This window comes from Acanthisitta chloris, unplaced genomic scaffold (genome assembly GCF_000695815.1).
Source record: "Acanthisitta chloris isolate BGI_N310 unplaced genomic scaffold, ASM69581v1 scaffold13569, whole genome shotgun sequence".
Classification (NCBI taxonomy): Eukaryota; Metazoa; Chordata; class Aves; order Passeriformes; family Acanthisittidae; genus Acanthisitta; species Acanthisitta chloris.
The window spans coordinates 31,969-45,664 of NW_008690967.1; the positions used below are offsets into that span (position 1 = coordinate 31,969).

At 39.9% G+C, this 13,696-nt stretch overlaps 1 protein-coding gene across 1 annotated transcript in view; it reads left to right on the top strand.

Moving 5' to 3' along the window:
• Positions 1–12,604, top strand: part of GLB1 (galactosidase, beta 1) — a 36,033-nt gene extending 23,429 nt beyond the window's left edge. Inside the window, exons 12-16 of the mRNA XM_009082049.1 lie at positions 1,604–1,693; positions 2,932–3,045; positions 4,064–4,195; positions 8,161–8,400; positions 12,318–12,604. Coding sequence (XP_009080297.1) covers positions 1,604–1,693; positions 2,932–3,045; positions 4,064–4,195; positions 8,161–8,400; positions 12,318–12,578 — 837 coding nt within the window. The 3' untranslated portion in view covers positions 12,579–12,604. The remainder of the gene's footprint in view (positions 1–1,603; positions 1,694–2,931; positions 3,046–4,063; positions 4,196–8,160; positions 8,401–12,317) is intronic.
• Positions 12,605–13,696: the final 1,092 nt, after the last annotated feature.

Genomic DNA, 13,696 nt, shown 5'->3' on the forward strand with positions numbered 1-13,696 from the left:
AAGCAAAAACTGCACATATAAGTAAAGCAAAAGCTGCATGCATAAATAATGCGAAATAAGGAGTTAATTCACTACTACCTATCTGCGGGGAGGTGTTTAGCCATCCCCAGGAAAGCAGAGCTCCATCACAGAATCATGGAATCCTTAAGGTTGGAAAAGACCTCTAAGATCGTTGAGTCCAAGTGTTAACTTAGCACCGTCGTGGTCACCTCTAAACCATGTCCCCAAGTGCACATCACACATTCACACACTTTCTGAACAATTCATGTGTATTGATTACTTGGCAAGATAAACATTGTCACTCCAAACTTCTCCCCCTTTCTCCTTTTCTCCCAGCTTTTATTGCTGAGCATGACACCATATGGTATGGGATATCCCTTTGCTCAGTGGGTGTCAGCTGTCCCAGCTGTGTCCCCTCCTGACTTCTTGTGCACCCCCAGCCTACTCTCTGGTGAGGCGTTGAGAGAAGCAGAAAAGCCCTTGGCTCTGTGTAAGCACTGCTCAGCAATAACAAAAACATCCCTGTGTTATCAACAGTGTCTTCAGCACGAATCCTAAACCCAGCCCCATGCTACCTACTGTGAAGAAGTATAACTGCATCCCAGCCAAACCCAGTACTATACTGCAGAATGAACTAGATGATTCATGCTGACTTGTGTTGCATCACTGCAAAATGCTGTATATGCATTTTAATATTTCAACACTGCTTTCATGTATGCTCTGCAAAAATTCAATACTTCTGTCATTGAAGTACCTTCAGAAGTTTGTATTGGTGTGAATGCTTTTATAGTATACAGTTTTACCTGATATTAAACACCTATTTTTTTTCTGATTTTTTTTTCCCCTCAAGCATTTGAATGTAAATCTGTATTTGAGAGGTATTTTGAGTGTCTAATATATAATTGCCACTGAACAGTGACTATAATTCTGGTGACAGAGGCTGATATCTTGCATGAAAAATTGCATGCAATTTGATTTTTTGTGCTTGCAAGACACTAGGCATATTGTGTGCATTTTGGCTAAACTAACATTGATAGTAGACTTTGAGAGAGAATTGTAGGTGAGTAGAAAACTATAATCAAAAAGGAAACTGAAGATGGCAATAAAAGGCAATTTAATTGTACGAATATAAGTCCTTATTCAGCAAGGTATTTATGTATGTGACTAGCCTAAACCTTGCTCTCAGCCTCACCAAAATCAGTCCAGCTACTTGTATGTAACACTCAATTACAGCCTTAGGGTTTCTAAAATCAGTTAAGTGTAAATGGGGTAAATTAATCTTGGATAACTCTTCATAGAATCAAATTGTATCCCTGCTTAATCACTCACTGATTAAATAATAAAGGGTCACTTTTATGAATGCATAGTAAATTTAGAACATCTGGTTTGTTTAAACATTGCTCCACATGTAGCATGTTTATCTTTCAGAGTTCATCAGTTGTCCATACTCTATTATATTATTAATGTGTCTGTAAGGATGATGTAAAGGCTTAAGGTTTGTTAACTTTCTGGACAAATGCAGCTAGGTGGCTGAATATGCATGCTGTTGCATTTAGACTGAAATTTACTGACCTTCATATATCTGTTTTTTTCTGTGCTGCAGATGGGCTCTCTGGTGGAGGTTCTTGATGGGCTGTCACCTTCCGGACCAGTGAAAAGTACTTACCCATTGACCTTTGTTCAGCTGAAGCAGGTGAGGATTCCTTCAGTAGGCACTTTGCAGTAATTTTGTAAAGTTTGTTTGAACAACCTTCCGTGGTATTACTCTTCTTATGTCATGTCTTACACCTTATCTCAGCAAGAAGTAGTAGTAATATAAAAGCGTCCAAGATTTTTGCAGTGAAGGCCTTTCCACATTCTACAGTTCTCCTGTTTTGTACCTGAGGTTTTTTTCTTCCCATGAATGTAGGTATCTGTGCTGTCCAGGCTTTCACCTTTATCTCTCTCCTCTCTGAAGTATTGATTTTCAGGTTCTTAAGAGATGGGTTTTTTTTAAAAAAGTCACCTTCATAGTTCTCTGCTGGACCCTCTCCAGTAGTTCCATGTCTCTCTTCAACCAGGGAGCCCAGAACTGAACACAGCACCCCAGATGCACCTCACTAGGGCTGAGTAGAGGGGCAGGATCACCTCCTTTGACCTGCTGGCAGTGCTCTTCCTATTACACCCCAGGATACCATTAGTCTCTTTGGCCACAGGGGCACACTGCTGGCTCATGGACAGCTTATTGTCCACCAGGACCCCCAGGTCTTTGTCTGCAGAACCGCTTTCCAGCTTGTAGTGATGCCTGGAGTTATTCTTCCCCAGGTGTGGGATCTTGTACTGGTCTTTTTTGAACTTCATTAGTTTCCTCTCCACACAACTCTCCAGCCTGTCCATATCTGAGTAATGACTATAAATGTTTCTTTCTGTTCCTGATGGAGAGTTTAGAGAAAAGTATTCTGAAACATTCCTGATGTACATCATGTAGTTTTTAAAACAGATGATATTGTCTTGATGACTATGTCAGTTTATGGGCACTGAACAACAAGTGCACTTTCAGGTTTTTTGTATAAACTCAGTTATGAAGGGATTTTCCAGCTATCTTTTAATTGATATTAGTGAAGAGATAATGCTGTGGGTTATTTACTGCTTTGCTTTAATGGAGAAAATACCTTCACAGACCCTTATCTTTGAAAGTTATGTAAATCTGATGCAACACTAAAAATGGAAACTCTGTGGAATTTACACCCACTACCTAAAGGTCAGAGTGAGCCCTAACCTGAAATCATGTCTCTGATAGATGCTATCTGAAGTGAATGAAAGTTAACCTTTCAATCCAAGCATGTAGGCAGGAATATGGGATATTTCTAATTCATGACCTGAACTGAAACTACAGAATTACTTAGTTCATTAATCTGTTTGGGTTTTTTCCCTTTCTTTTTTTTTTCCTAGTATTTTGGGTTTGTACTGTACAGAACTACACTTCCAAAAAACTGCACGGAGCCAACACAACTGTCTTCACCTCAGGATGGAGTCCATGATCGTGCCTACGTTTCTATCGATGGGGTAAAAATATTGTTGCTGGTGTTCATTTCTACCATGAGTGGCTTTCACCAAAGTCATGGATGCAGCCTACATTTTTGTTTCCTCCTTTCTCCAGATTACCAAAGCAACCCTGGTCTTATTTAATCACATGAAGGAAATAAGGACGTATAGGAAGTATATAGCTGATTCATAGTAAATGTTCAAATTTGTATTTCAGTAAATATGACTATCTGTTATCTTGCCATTTCTGAGATATTGGAATGTTGATATGGATTCATGACTTAGGTGAATAAAAGACCTAGAGGAAGGGTTTACTTGTAGGTTCATGAACTATATTAGTGACATACATGCTTGGTGGTTTTCTGCAGTGTTTCCATAGATTTTTTTACAATTATTTTTCTCTTTTCTTTCCCTTTGAGGGTGGGAGAAAGAGGAAGCCAGATCCTCTTAACCTTATGAAACTAGGTTCTGACTACAGTTTAAAACAAAAAGGAAAAAAAAAGTTTATTGTGGAGAATGTGAACTTTGTCTTTCTTCCCTTAAGCAGGGTTTTGGTCTTGCTTAATGAGAATTAATCTGTATTCACATACTTTCATAGCCTATTTTTTAGTTAATATTTGGCCTATGCTGACTCTGATCACCTTTGTGTCCAGGTCAAGCTCTTTTTTTCTTTATGTTGTGAGAATAGGAAAAAATAAAATTAAATATTGATGCAATCTTAATTGGAAGATAAAGCTCCTTTAAATCACTGATGTTTCCAAAATCTTCTCGGTCACTAGACTAAATTTGGGAACTTGCATTTTGAGAATCTGGCGCATCAAAACCCACTAGCACATCCTCTTGCTGTACTGACGTGAATATTAATGTAGTAGTTCTCTTTGTATGTGTGTGCTCACATGCAAGAGAGGGAATTCTTTTTTTATTTATTGACTCTTTTTGTTTCCTTTGTAATTTTTGTTTTCTTGATGCAAGTTGAAAAATAACAGGTATTCTTGTTTCAGTGGTTATTGTTTTCTTCTTCTTCTTGTGATTCATACAGGTTCCTCAGGGTATTCTTGAAAGGGGCAAATCTCTTACGATAAATATAACTGGGAAGGCTGGAGCAAATCTGGATATCTTGGTAGAGAATATGGGCCGAGTCAACTTTGGTAGATACAATAATGACTTTAAAGTAAGTAAAATCAATTAAGTTATTGGATTGCAATGGCTTTTCCTCTTTTCCACAGGTTAAAAAGAAAGTAGTGAGTTACAAAAAGTAAAAAGGTCAGGAATGTGCAGCTGTAACTTGACCTCAAAATATAACTACTCACTAGTTTTCATTTGAGTTTTTCCAATCACCAAAATCAATATGAAATTAAAAACTGCCTCTTAAACCTTTTTGCTGGTTCACTTGTGTTGTCAGCAAAAGTGTCGCCCACAAGACTTTCAGGTTGAGTTGAGCCTGCAGCAAAACTATTTGGATCAGCTCCAAAAATGGGTTGGAAATTGATCTAGAACTTGATTGTGCTTTGAGGCTTGTGAATCCTGGGGTTGCATTTTGGGGTGTTGGTGGGAATATGTATGTATGTGTACATATGTCCACTTTTGTATCTTTCTCCCTGTCCCATTTCATTTGTTAGCAGTGTGCCCTTGTGGTATTTTCAGTGTGACTGGGAAAGGCTGCCTCGCTTTACCATGCAAAAGTGCCAGTTCAGATTTGGACTGACAGGTGTCAGAGATAATTATCAGAAAATTTCTGAATGCTCCTGAGTCTGTGCTACACTTTGGGACTGTCACCTCCATCCATGAGTGGTCGTGGTGGGTCGACGTTGGCTGGCAGCCATGTGCCCACAAAGCCATTCTGTCACTCCTCCTTCTTCAACAGAGAGAAGGAGAAAATGCAATGAAGGGTTTGTGATTGGAGATGATGGGGAGACCACTCAGAAATTAGTGTCATGGGCAAAACAGACTTGATTTGGGGAATCATTTTGCTTATTAAATTGTCAGTTACATTAATTTGCCAATTAAACTGTGTAGGATAATGAGAAATAAGAATGAATGTTAAAAAGACCTTTCCCAAGCTCAACCTCACTCCCAATTCTTCTACCTCCTCCCCTTGAGCAGTGCAGGGGGACAGAGAATTGGGGTTATGGTCAGTTCATCACATGCTGTCTCTGTTGCTCCTTCCTCCTCACACTCTTCTCCTGCTCCAGCATGGGGTCCTGTTCATGGGAGACAGTCCTTCATGCACTGCTCCAGTGTGGATCCCTTTTGAAGGATGTAGTCCCTCAGGAACAGACTGTTCCTGTGTGGATCCCCCGCCAGGGTCACAAGCCCTGCCAGCAAACCTGCTCCAGTGTGGGCTCATGTCTCCATGGGTCCACAGGTCCTGCCCAGAGCAGGCTTCTACAGAGTCACACCCTCCTTCATGGGCATCCAAGTGCTCTGGTCTGGGATCCTCCTCGTGCTGCATGGATATCTGCTCCACCATGGACCTCCATGGGCTGTGATGGGACAGGTTGTGTCACCGTGTCTGCAGGGGAATCTCTGCTCCGGCACCTAAAGTACCTCTTCCTCCTCCTTCACTGGCCCTGGTGTCTGCAGTATGGTTTGTTTCTCATTTCTCTTCACTCCCTCACAGCTGCTACACAGGGTTGGGGTTTTTTTACCTTTTTTAAAATATGTCATCAATGAGGCACTCCCAGTGTCACTGATGAGCCCAGCAGTTGGTTTGTTTTGGAGTAATCTGAAATTGTCTTTGTCCAACATGGGGGAAGCTTCTAGCATCTTCTAACAAGCCCCTCCTGCAGTCCCCCCATACCAAAACCTTGCCATGTAAACCCAATACCGTGGAGGAGCCACTAATGTAGCACTAGGAAGGTCAGGGGAAAAACATTAACTTTTCTGGTTTTAAACTTAATGACATCCCCAGTGCTGTGTGATACTGGCTAAACGAGAGGAGTACTGTAGAGGCCAATCTTGTGTTTGTGTCATGTACAGTCCACAGCATGCCTTCTTTTTTTAGTTTTTTCATATTCTGAGGGCACAGTGGGGAAATAGTAGTGCCAGCTCTGTTAATACTGTCTTTTCAAGGTACCCTACCTTTATCTTACTGGCAAGAGAGGGAAGTAGCTCTGTTCATACTGTCTTTTCAAGGTACTCTGCCTTTATCTTACTGGCAAGAGAGGGAAGCTAGTACCTTAGTGCTTTGCCTACGTATCGAGGCAGCAGAAATGGTGCTTTTACTTACTTAGTCACAGGCCAGGTGATAAGAAAAGCTATGTGCTTAGTACTAAATTAAGGTAACAGAGTGGAGGGTTAGGGGAGGTGCTCAGTATTGCTATGGTTGAGCTGATATTATCCTGATTACACCAGGATTTCAACCTTTTAAAGACACACTTACACCAGGATTTCAACCTTTTAAAGATTTAAGAGTGAAAGCAAGCTTAGGAGACATGCCTATGGTGAGAATAGTACTCTGAAAGCAAGATCCATCTGTGTAAAAAAAGACAGCCTTTCTCAGGTAGTTTTGGACTATATGCATTGCTCCTTCCCATAGAATTCCTCCCTCATGCTGTTCTTTGTGTTAATTTTGAAAGCTGGGAATAATTATACCTTGGGTTACAGACATTTTGTGCTTTCAAAAACCACATTGGGGAACACGTTCCTGCCTTGTGAAGCCTCACATTTTTAAGCAAATACGATAGATTTTCAGGGTTTTGTTTGGCTGGGGTTTTAACACTTTTTTGAGCTTGAAATGGAACTAGGCATCTAGCTTTTGGGAAGGAATCTTGGAAGGATTTTGGTTTTAAAGCATCCTGCTAATATAAAGTCTTGTTGTTGAAGGACACAAAAGATGGAAGTGTGTGGTGTCTGTTTTTTTCTGTCTTTGCACATGCTCACTGCCACCTATATCTCTGTTTTACTTGGAAAAATTTATATCTATATCCAGGCCATCGAATGTACTTTCATTTGCAGAGCAAGTTTAGTAGGCACTTCGTATCATTTGAAAAATCGCACTGTTCATACTGCCTACAGATGAGCTTAAGGAGGCAGGTTAGAAAGCTCAGCCTAAAGTTGTGTTGCATTACTTCAGTTGATTGCTAGGCAGAGAGGAGTCTGGGTTGTATAGAAAACTTTTGTCACTTAGTTCTGTGCAGGTATTTTATTTTGGTATAAGAAAATTAAGCTCCTGTTCTGTAAAGTGGGCATCTAGGTTAAGGAAGAGAAAACCAGTTAGTGCTCATATAGATTATGAGGCTTGTGGAGTCACACAGCATAGTATCAGCCCTCCAAAGCCATAGAAGCTGTGGTTTTTCTTGTTCCTGTTTGACTTCTGGTGTTTGCAACAGAACTTGTGTTGCACTGAAAAACAGCTACTATGCAGGGTCTATTCAAGCATTTAAAATCAACCCCTTGCATTGCACTGAAGCACCACCTTAGGAAATATTAGCGTAGTACAGTTAGGATGTGTGCAGGACTAACTTGGTGTTCCTTTTATTCTTCTTAAATCATGTCCTTACCTTGCTTCTGCATTCATTCTGCAAGTACCCTGGTGGGCTGTGAACCACCATGTATGTGGTTCCATAAAAATTACATGGAGCTCCTTGGGCCCAAAGCTGACTGTAAGCTTAAAGTATTTCACTGAATTGGGTATGTGCATCGATATCGTGATACTGTGGTATATCTGGAGAAGATCTGTAGGAAGTAAATACCACTTTCTCTGCTATTGTACAGGTTAATGTCTTGGGTTAGTGACTCAGTCTTACCAAGAGATGGTATCTCAGTCTTAATGATATTTAATGCTGCTTCTGCTTTTTATTAAGCAAGTTTTGGAATCGTGTTCATGTTAAAGCAAAACAGAAATTTTCCCAGTTACAGGAGAAAGATTTGAAAAAGAGCCTTGGGTATCAGTGAAAACTTAAAGCTTTGAAGAGGAATAGATCTTTCACAGAGAATAAATGAAGCCTTTTATTCTTAAGGTTATAACTGGGTGAAGACCAGTTGCTTGTTTTTTCATATACAGATTGGCAGCTGTTTCAAGTAGTTTGATTTCATTTTTATTCCGGACTAATTTATAGTTGCAGCCAAATAACTTCAGTAACATGAGCTGATTGTCTTATATTTTGATGGTTGGGGTTTTTTTCTTCCTTTTAGGGTCTAATTTCAAATTTAACTCTTGATGAAGATACACTTGTTGAATGGGAAATCTATCCTCTAGACATAGATGGAGCGGTGAACTATGGCATTAATGGTCACCTTAATCAACCGAAGACATCTGTTGGCAATCCACTGAGTTATGAACTACCTGCATTCTACACTGGTAGTCTTTTAATTCCTGGAGAGATTCCAGACTTGCCTCAAGACACCTATGTCAATTTTCCTGGCTGGACAAAGGTACGACTTTTTGCTCTAAAAACTCGCAGTCCACTTTGAAAGCTACTGAAACTTCTCTGGACAATGAAAGTCCACCTCTCTTGGATGGGTAGAGGTTGGTTCTAGTGGTAGAGTGTCACAGATATATTAAAATGACTAGGAAGTTGATTCCTTGCATTAAGGAAATCTGGAGGTAAACCATAAAGAGAAGGGAAACATATAGTCAAAAGATACATGGTATTGGTCTAGAAAGTGGAGCATCACAAAAACCCCTACCAACCCACCCTAGTTTTTCAACAGTGAGAAAGATGAACTGTCAGCCTGCTTAGAAATGCTGCATTTAGTTGTGAGGGTTGTTGGGATTTTTCGTCTTGAGATATGGAGCAGAAACAGCTTTTTGGAGGGAAGGAGTGAGTACATGCCCTGAGAGGAAAAGAATTTTTATTCTGGAGAAAGTGACATGCTACAGGACACTTTCCTGGGTATAGTAAGTGATTAAAAGTAACTAAGAACATGTTTGCAGTGCTATGTGAGGAACTATGGATCCTGTTGCAAAGCACAGAGAGTGCTGGACACTGGTGGTGGTGTGCCCATAGGTATGCATCCAGTGCATGGAGGAGGTTACCTGTAACTAGACTGAATGGATCAGAGGGCACTGCCGTGAGAAGCTTGTGGGGAGATCTCTGTTAATGGGAACTTCTCATAGGGCTGGAGCGTAGCTAGAGCAGCTAAGAGTGTGTTTTCACAGTGCCATGTTTGAAATCAGTGGCAGGATGGGTAAGGGGCAGCTCAGCTAGCTGGTGGGAGGCACAGAGAGCAGAATGTGTGCATTGAAGTGCCACTCCCCTTGGAAACCCATGCATTTAAGTCCAGGCTTTAGGGAAGGGCCTGTGATAGCGTTAGGTAGCAAAATCATTCCTTTCTGAAACAATTAATTTGCTGCTATTAAAAGAAAGTAGGAGAAGGAGTTGCTGGTGATCTATCTCAGTACTGTAGTGATTAAAGCACTTCCCAATATTCAGAAGACATAGTCTTTCCGGCACCGAGCTTGGCTGAGGAGGTTTGGCTTAGCCCCTGTTCCCATATATGTATATGTCTCACACAAATACTGAATAGCTTTTTTTTTGCACAGGAACTGGAATCGTGAGTTTTGCAGTAAATTCTGTGGCCCCATCAGTCATAAATTTTCAGGAAGCCAGGTGGCCATACCTGCCTTTTGGCAAACTCATATTTAAAATGGCAAATGAGTCCAAGAATTCTTGTGTATTGGTGGAACTCTTTTTCCCTGATCTATAGAAATGTGCGTTTACATAGTTTGTAAACTCTAAAGCAGTCATGGTGAGAGATACCAGATAAATTGTAAGTAGGGCTGTCAAATTGATCCTTCAAGCTTTATATGGATTGATCCAGAGTTTCAAATAAAATACCCAGGAGTAATAATATTGAGGTGATGCTGGGTATGGAAGCTGAGACTTCCAGATAACTTTACCAATGAACAATTGCCTTTAAGGGAGAGGACCTTAAGGGCACAAGTGCCACTCAGGTCCCACTGTATCTGGCCTTAATTTCTTGAGAGGCACTGTATAAATTCCTGATGCCAAAGTGTGGAGAGGGATTCTTAACACTCACCTGTTTGAGTAGTTGGAAAACCATGGAAACAATACTTAGCAAGAAAACTTACAGTCCTGATGATGGTTCTGCCTTTGGATACTAAGCCATGGAATATAGCATGATGGACAGCCTGGAAGGAAGGGTGCAGCACTAACAGTCATGACTCATATTGTAGCTTGCTTCCCTTCAGTGGTTTTGAAACCCTTCACTATTAATAAAAATTCCTCCACCCTCACTTGAAGAATCATGATGCCAATGACCATACGTGCTGCTGAATGCGTGGTTAGGTTTATTGGACCTTCTTTTCTTCAACAGAAAAGAGGATTCAGTCAGGACTGTTCTTGATTTCTGTGGAATCATGGGTTGTAGTTGCTGACCCTGCTAAAGGAAAACTTCCTACTGAAGATAAAGTTCCTCCCTCTTTTATTTTGTCTAGGGCATATTTACTGGCAGTGTATACAGCATCATAATTTGCTGGTTTAGGGCATATAAATTTCTGAGCCTTTAGAAACTTCAGTGTTAATAAAGACAGTTTGGAATTGAGAAATTTAGGTTTAGCTTTGCTGGAAAAAGGAGTTACAACCAGTGATTAAGAGCAGAAACAGAGACCTGTCTGATCATACCTCCTCCATTAGGACTCTAATGCAGTTGATTACTACGGTAAACACCTACTTCCCACAGAGTTACTGTCATTCTCTGTAGGAGGAAGGATACTGTCTAGTGGGTGCACTCACTAACTCATCTTGTGTGTGGGGAGTTTGCATTAATGCCATGTTTTCTCTAAAACTACTGCTAAGCAAAGTAGTGAGCGTGAATAAAGATAAACTTGATTTTTTGTAAAAAAAAGATTGAGGTCAAAATTGATTTACACCTTGGGAGAACATTGCAAGATAGGATCTTATACCACGGAAGTGGATACAGAGCTGAAATAACTCACCTGCATTTGTAAATGTACTGACTCCTTAAAAGGTTTTTCGTGTGAGTTTCATAGAATTTGCTTTCATAAATACTAGAAACAGGAAACACAAGAAACCCCCAAACCAGCTTGAACAGCAGTGCTCACTATATTATACTTGTGCTTCTGTAAATCCTGTTAAAATATGATTCTTATTTCAACTCTTCCAGACAACTTCAGAAATCACTGAATGCAGTAAAGGTCCTCACTTTCCACTGATTCAGACATTCTTAAGATTTTTATTAGGGTACATCAATGCTATGAGTTGGTTTGTTTTTCCTCTCTACTTTATCAAAGGCCAAAGCAAGAGGGGAAAACACAGATGCAGTTGTCTGTTCCCATCCCTTTTCTTGACGCTGAACTCATTTGACGTACAGTGAAGGGACACTTTGGAGGAGTAAAAGCAAATTATTTATCCAAATCAGCTGTAATATCCTCCCTTCTGTCTTGCTTAATAACCAAGACTCAGCTCAACTTAGTAGGAGTCAGTTTACAGTTTTACTAAACATTCTGTAACCCACCCACCACAGACTAGGAAAAATCTGCGTGTTTGTCACTCAACTGTGTCTATATTGTGGTGCATAAATGAATGTTTTGACATTTTTTCTTGTTCTCATTGCCAGTTTCTTTAAACATTGAAACTTAAGGTATTTATGACGTTAGGGCAGTATTTTGAACAGGGAGTTCTGACCACCTTGGCTATAAAAAGCAATGTAATGTTTTGTATGCCGAGTTAACCACAATTTCATTAAACTTAAATTAATAGTAGCAGATCCCCAAAGATTTTAATGGTTGTATCAATAAAATGCAGTACTTTCTTGCAGTGTGATTTCACAAGTTCTTTTGCTGACGAAGCTATTACAAGTATAGGAGACACCTGAATCTAGACAAGCTATAACATTTCCATGAAATCATGGGACAGGAAGGGACTATAAAGGTAGTCTTGCGCTTGTCCAGAGAGCCATAACAAAATTAGGATCTGATTTTTTTCTTCTGTGAGTTCTTTCTCTTTCTAATAATCAGCTTGAAGCATATACAATTTTCAGGGTGGTTTTGGTCTTAAATTTCGTGCAAAATTCAGTGAAAGGAACCTGCAGTTGTTTTCCTAAGTATTGTCATATTTGGAATTACTGCAGTTATTTGATCACTTTCTTTTTAAATAGTAATTATGGCTTTAACTGCTCAGGGAATTTAGATTCCTTTGACTGTCATTAGCATTTTCTTGAACAGATTTTCTGTTCTTGTGTTCTATCAAACTGAAAGATGGAGGAAATTCGGTTACTTTATGAAGATCATTATGCTTAAATCTATTTTGTCAATTGATCTCTGATGAATTATTAAAATGTTGTTATTTTTTTTTTTGCCTTCACAGGGCCAAATTTGGATCAATGGCTTTAATCTGGGTCGCTACTGGCCAGCCCGTGGTCCTCAGCTGACCCTTTATGTTCCAAGGAATATACTTGCTTCGTCAGTGCCAAACAACATAACAGTGCTGGAGCTGGAGCGTTCTCCTTGCAGCACCCAGGCGTGCGAAATAGAATTTGTAGACAAACCCATTATCAATGCAACTACACAGTTTGGAAATTATGACCACAAACTCTTTGGTAGAGACATGTGGTTCCACCATCTATGATTTGAGTATTTCTTTCTCTTCCCTCCCACTCTGATTCCCTTTCCCTCAAACCATACTGATTAACACCGAGTCTTTGAAAAAAGGAAGGTGTTTAGCTGAGGCGACTTTTAAAATTCTTCAAAGAAGAATCTCTTAGAGAGTTAAATATTGACATTCTGTTTCAAAATAAAAGCTGTAGCTTTAAGATTTGCATTGGACTGTGAAATTGAACTTAACTGGAAAGTAATGTTTGCATCAGTCTAGTAAAAATGTGGTCCTTGCACGCTGCTTACACTCCAGGAACCTGCTTACACTTTGATTTTTTTACCATATGTTGCAGCTGGAGAGGAGCCTACAAAGGGGTGTGCAGCACTTTGTAAGTGCCTGATACTTGCAAAGATGCACAATCTCTGTCAGTACAGCTGACTTTCTACAGCAGACAATCTTCTTTTTAACTCTTATGACTTTAATGTCAGTCATGCACACTCCTTGGTGATATTTAAACAACATGACAGAATCAAGTGTTTTCATAATCTGTGATTTCTTCCTTCGAATTTTGTCTGACATTATTAAAATGATTACTTAAAGATTAAATCCTTCCTCTGTGTGTTTGAGAAGGAGAAAGGGGAGGAGGAAGAATTATGAGCACTATTAAGGGAAACAACAAAAAATGACAGAATCAAGTGTTTTCATAATCTGTGATTTCTTCCTTCGAATTTTGTCTGACATTATTAAAATGATTACTTAAAGATTAAATCCTTCCTCTGTGTGTTTGAGAAGGAGAAAGGGGAGGAGGAAGAATTATGAGCACTATTAAGGGAGGAATGAGATTGTAAAGGCTCTCTGGATGAGGCACTATTCTTGTTGATGTCTCATTTATTTTCTGTGTAATGAAGATGTGTACAAAGTAATGCAAAAGCAAGTAGCTCTGATGGGCTGAGTGGACACTGGAGGTGCCATGCTTTTCTGAGATGGTCACTGCAAAAACCTGACTGTTTCTTCTCAGCTTATGAGGACCAGTACTGTCACCAGAGGAGAGTGTGAAAAGGAGCACCACTTGCTTCAGTATGTCTGGTACATGTTTGATGGATTTTCAAAGCAGACTGATGTGATTCACCTGAGACAGAGAATTTCTGCTC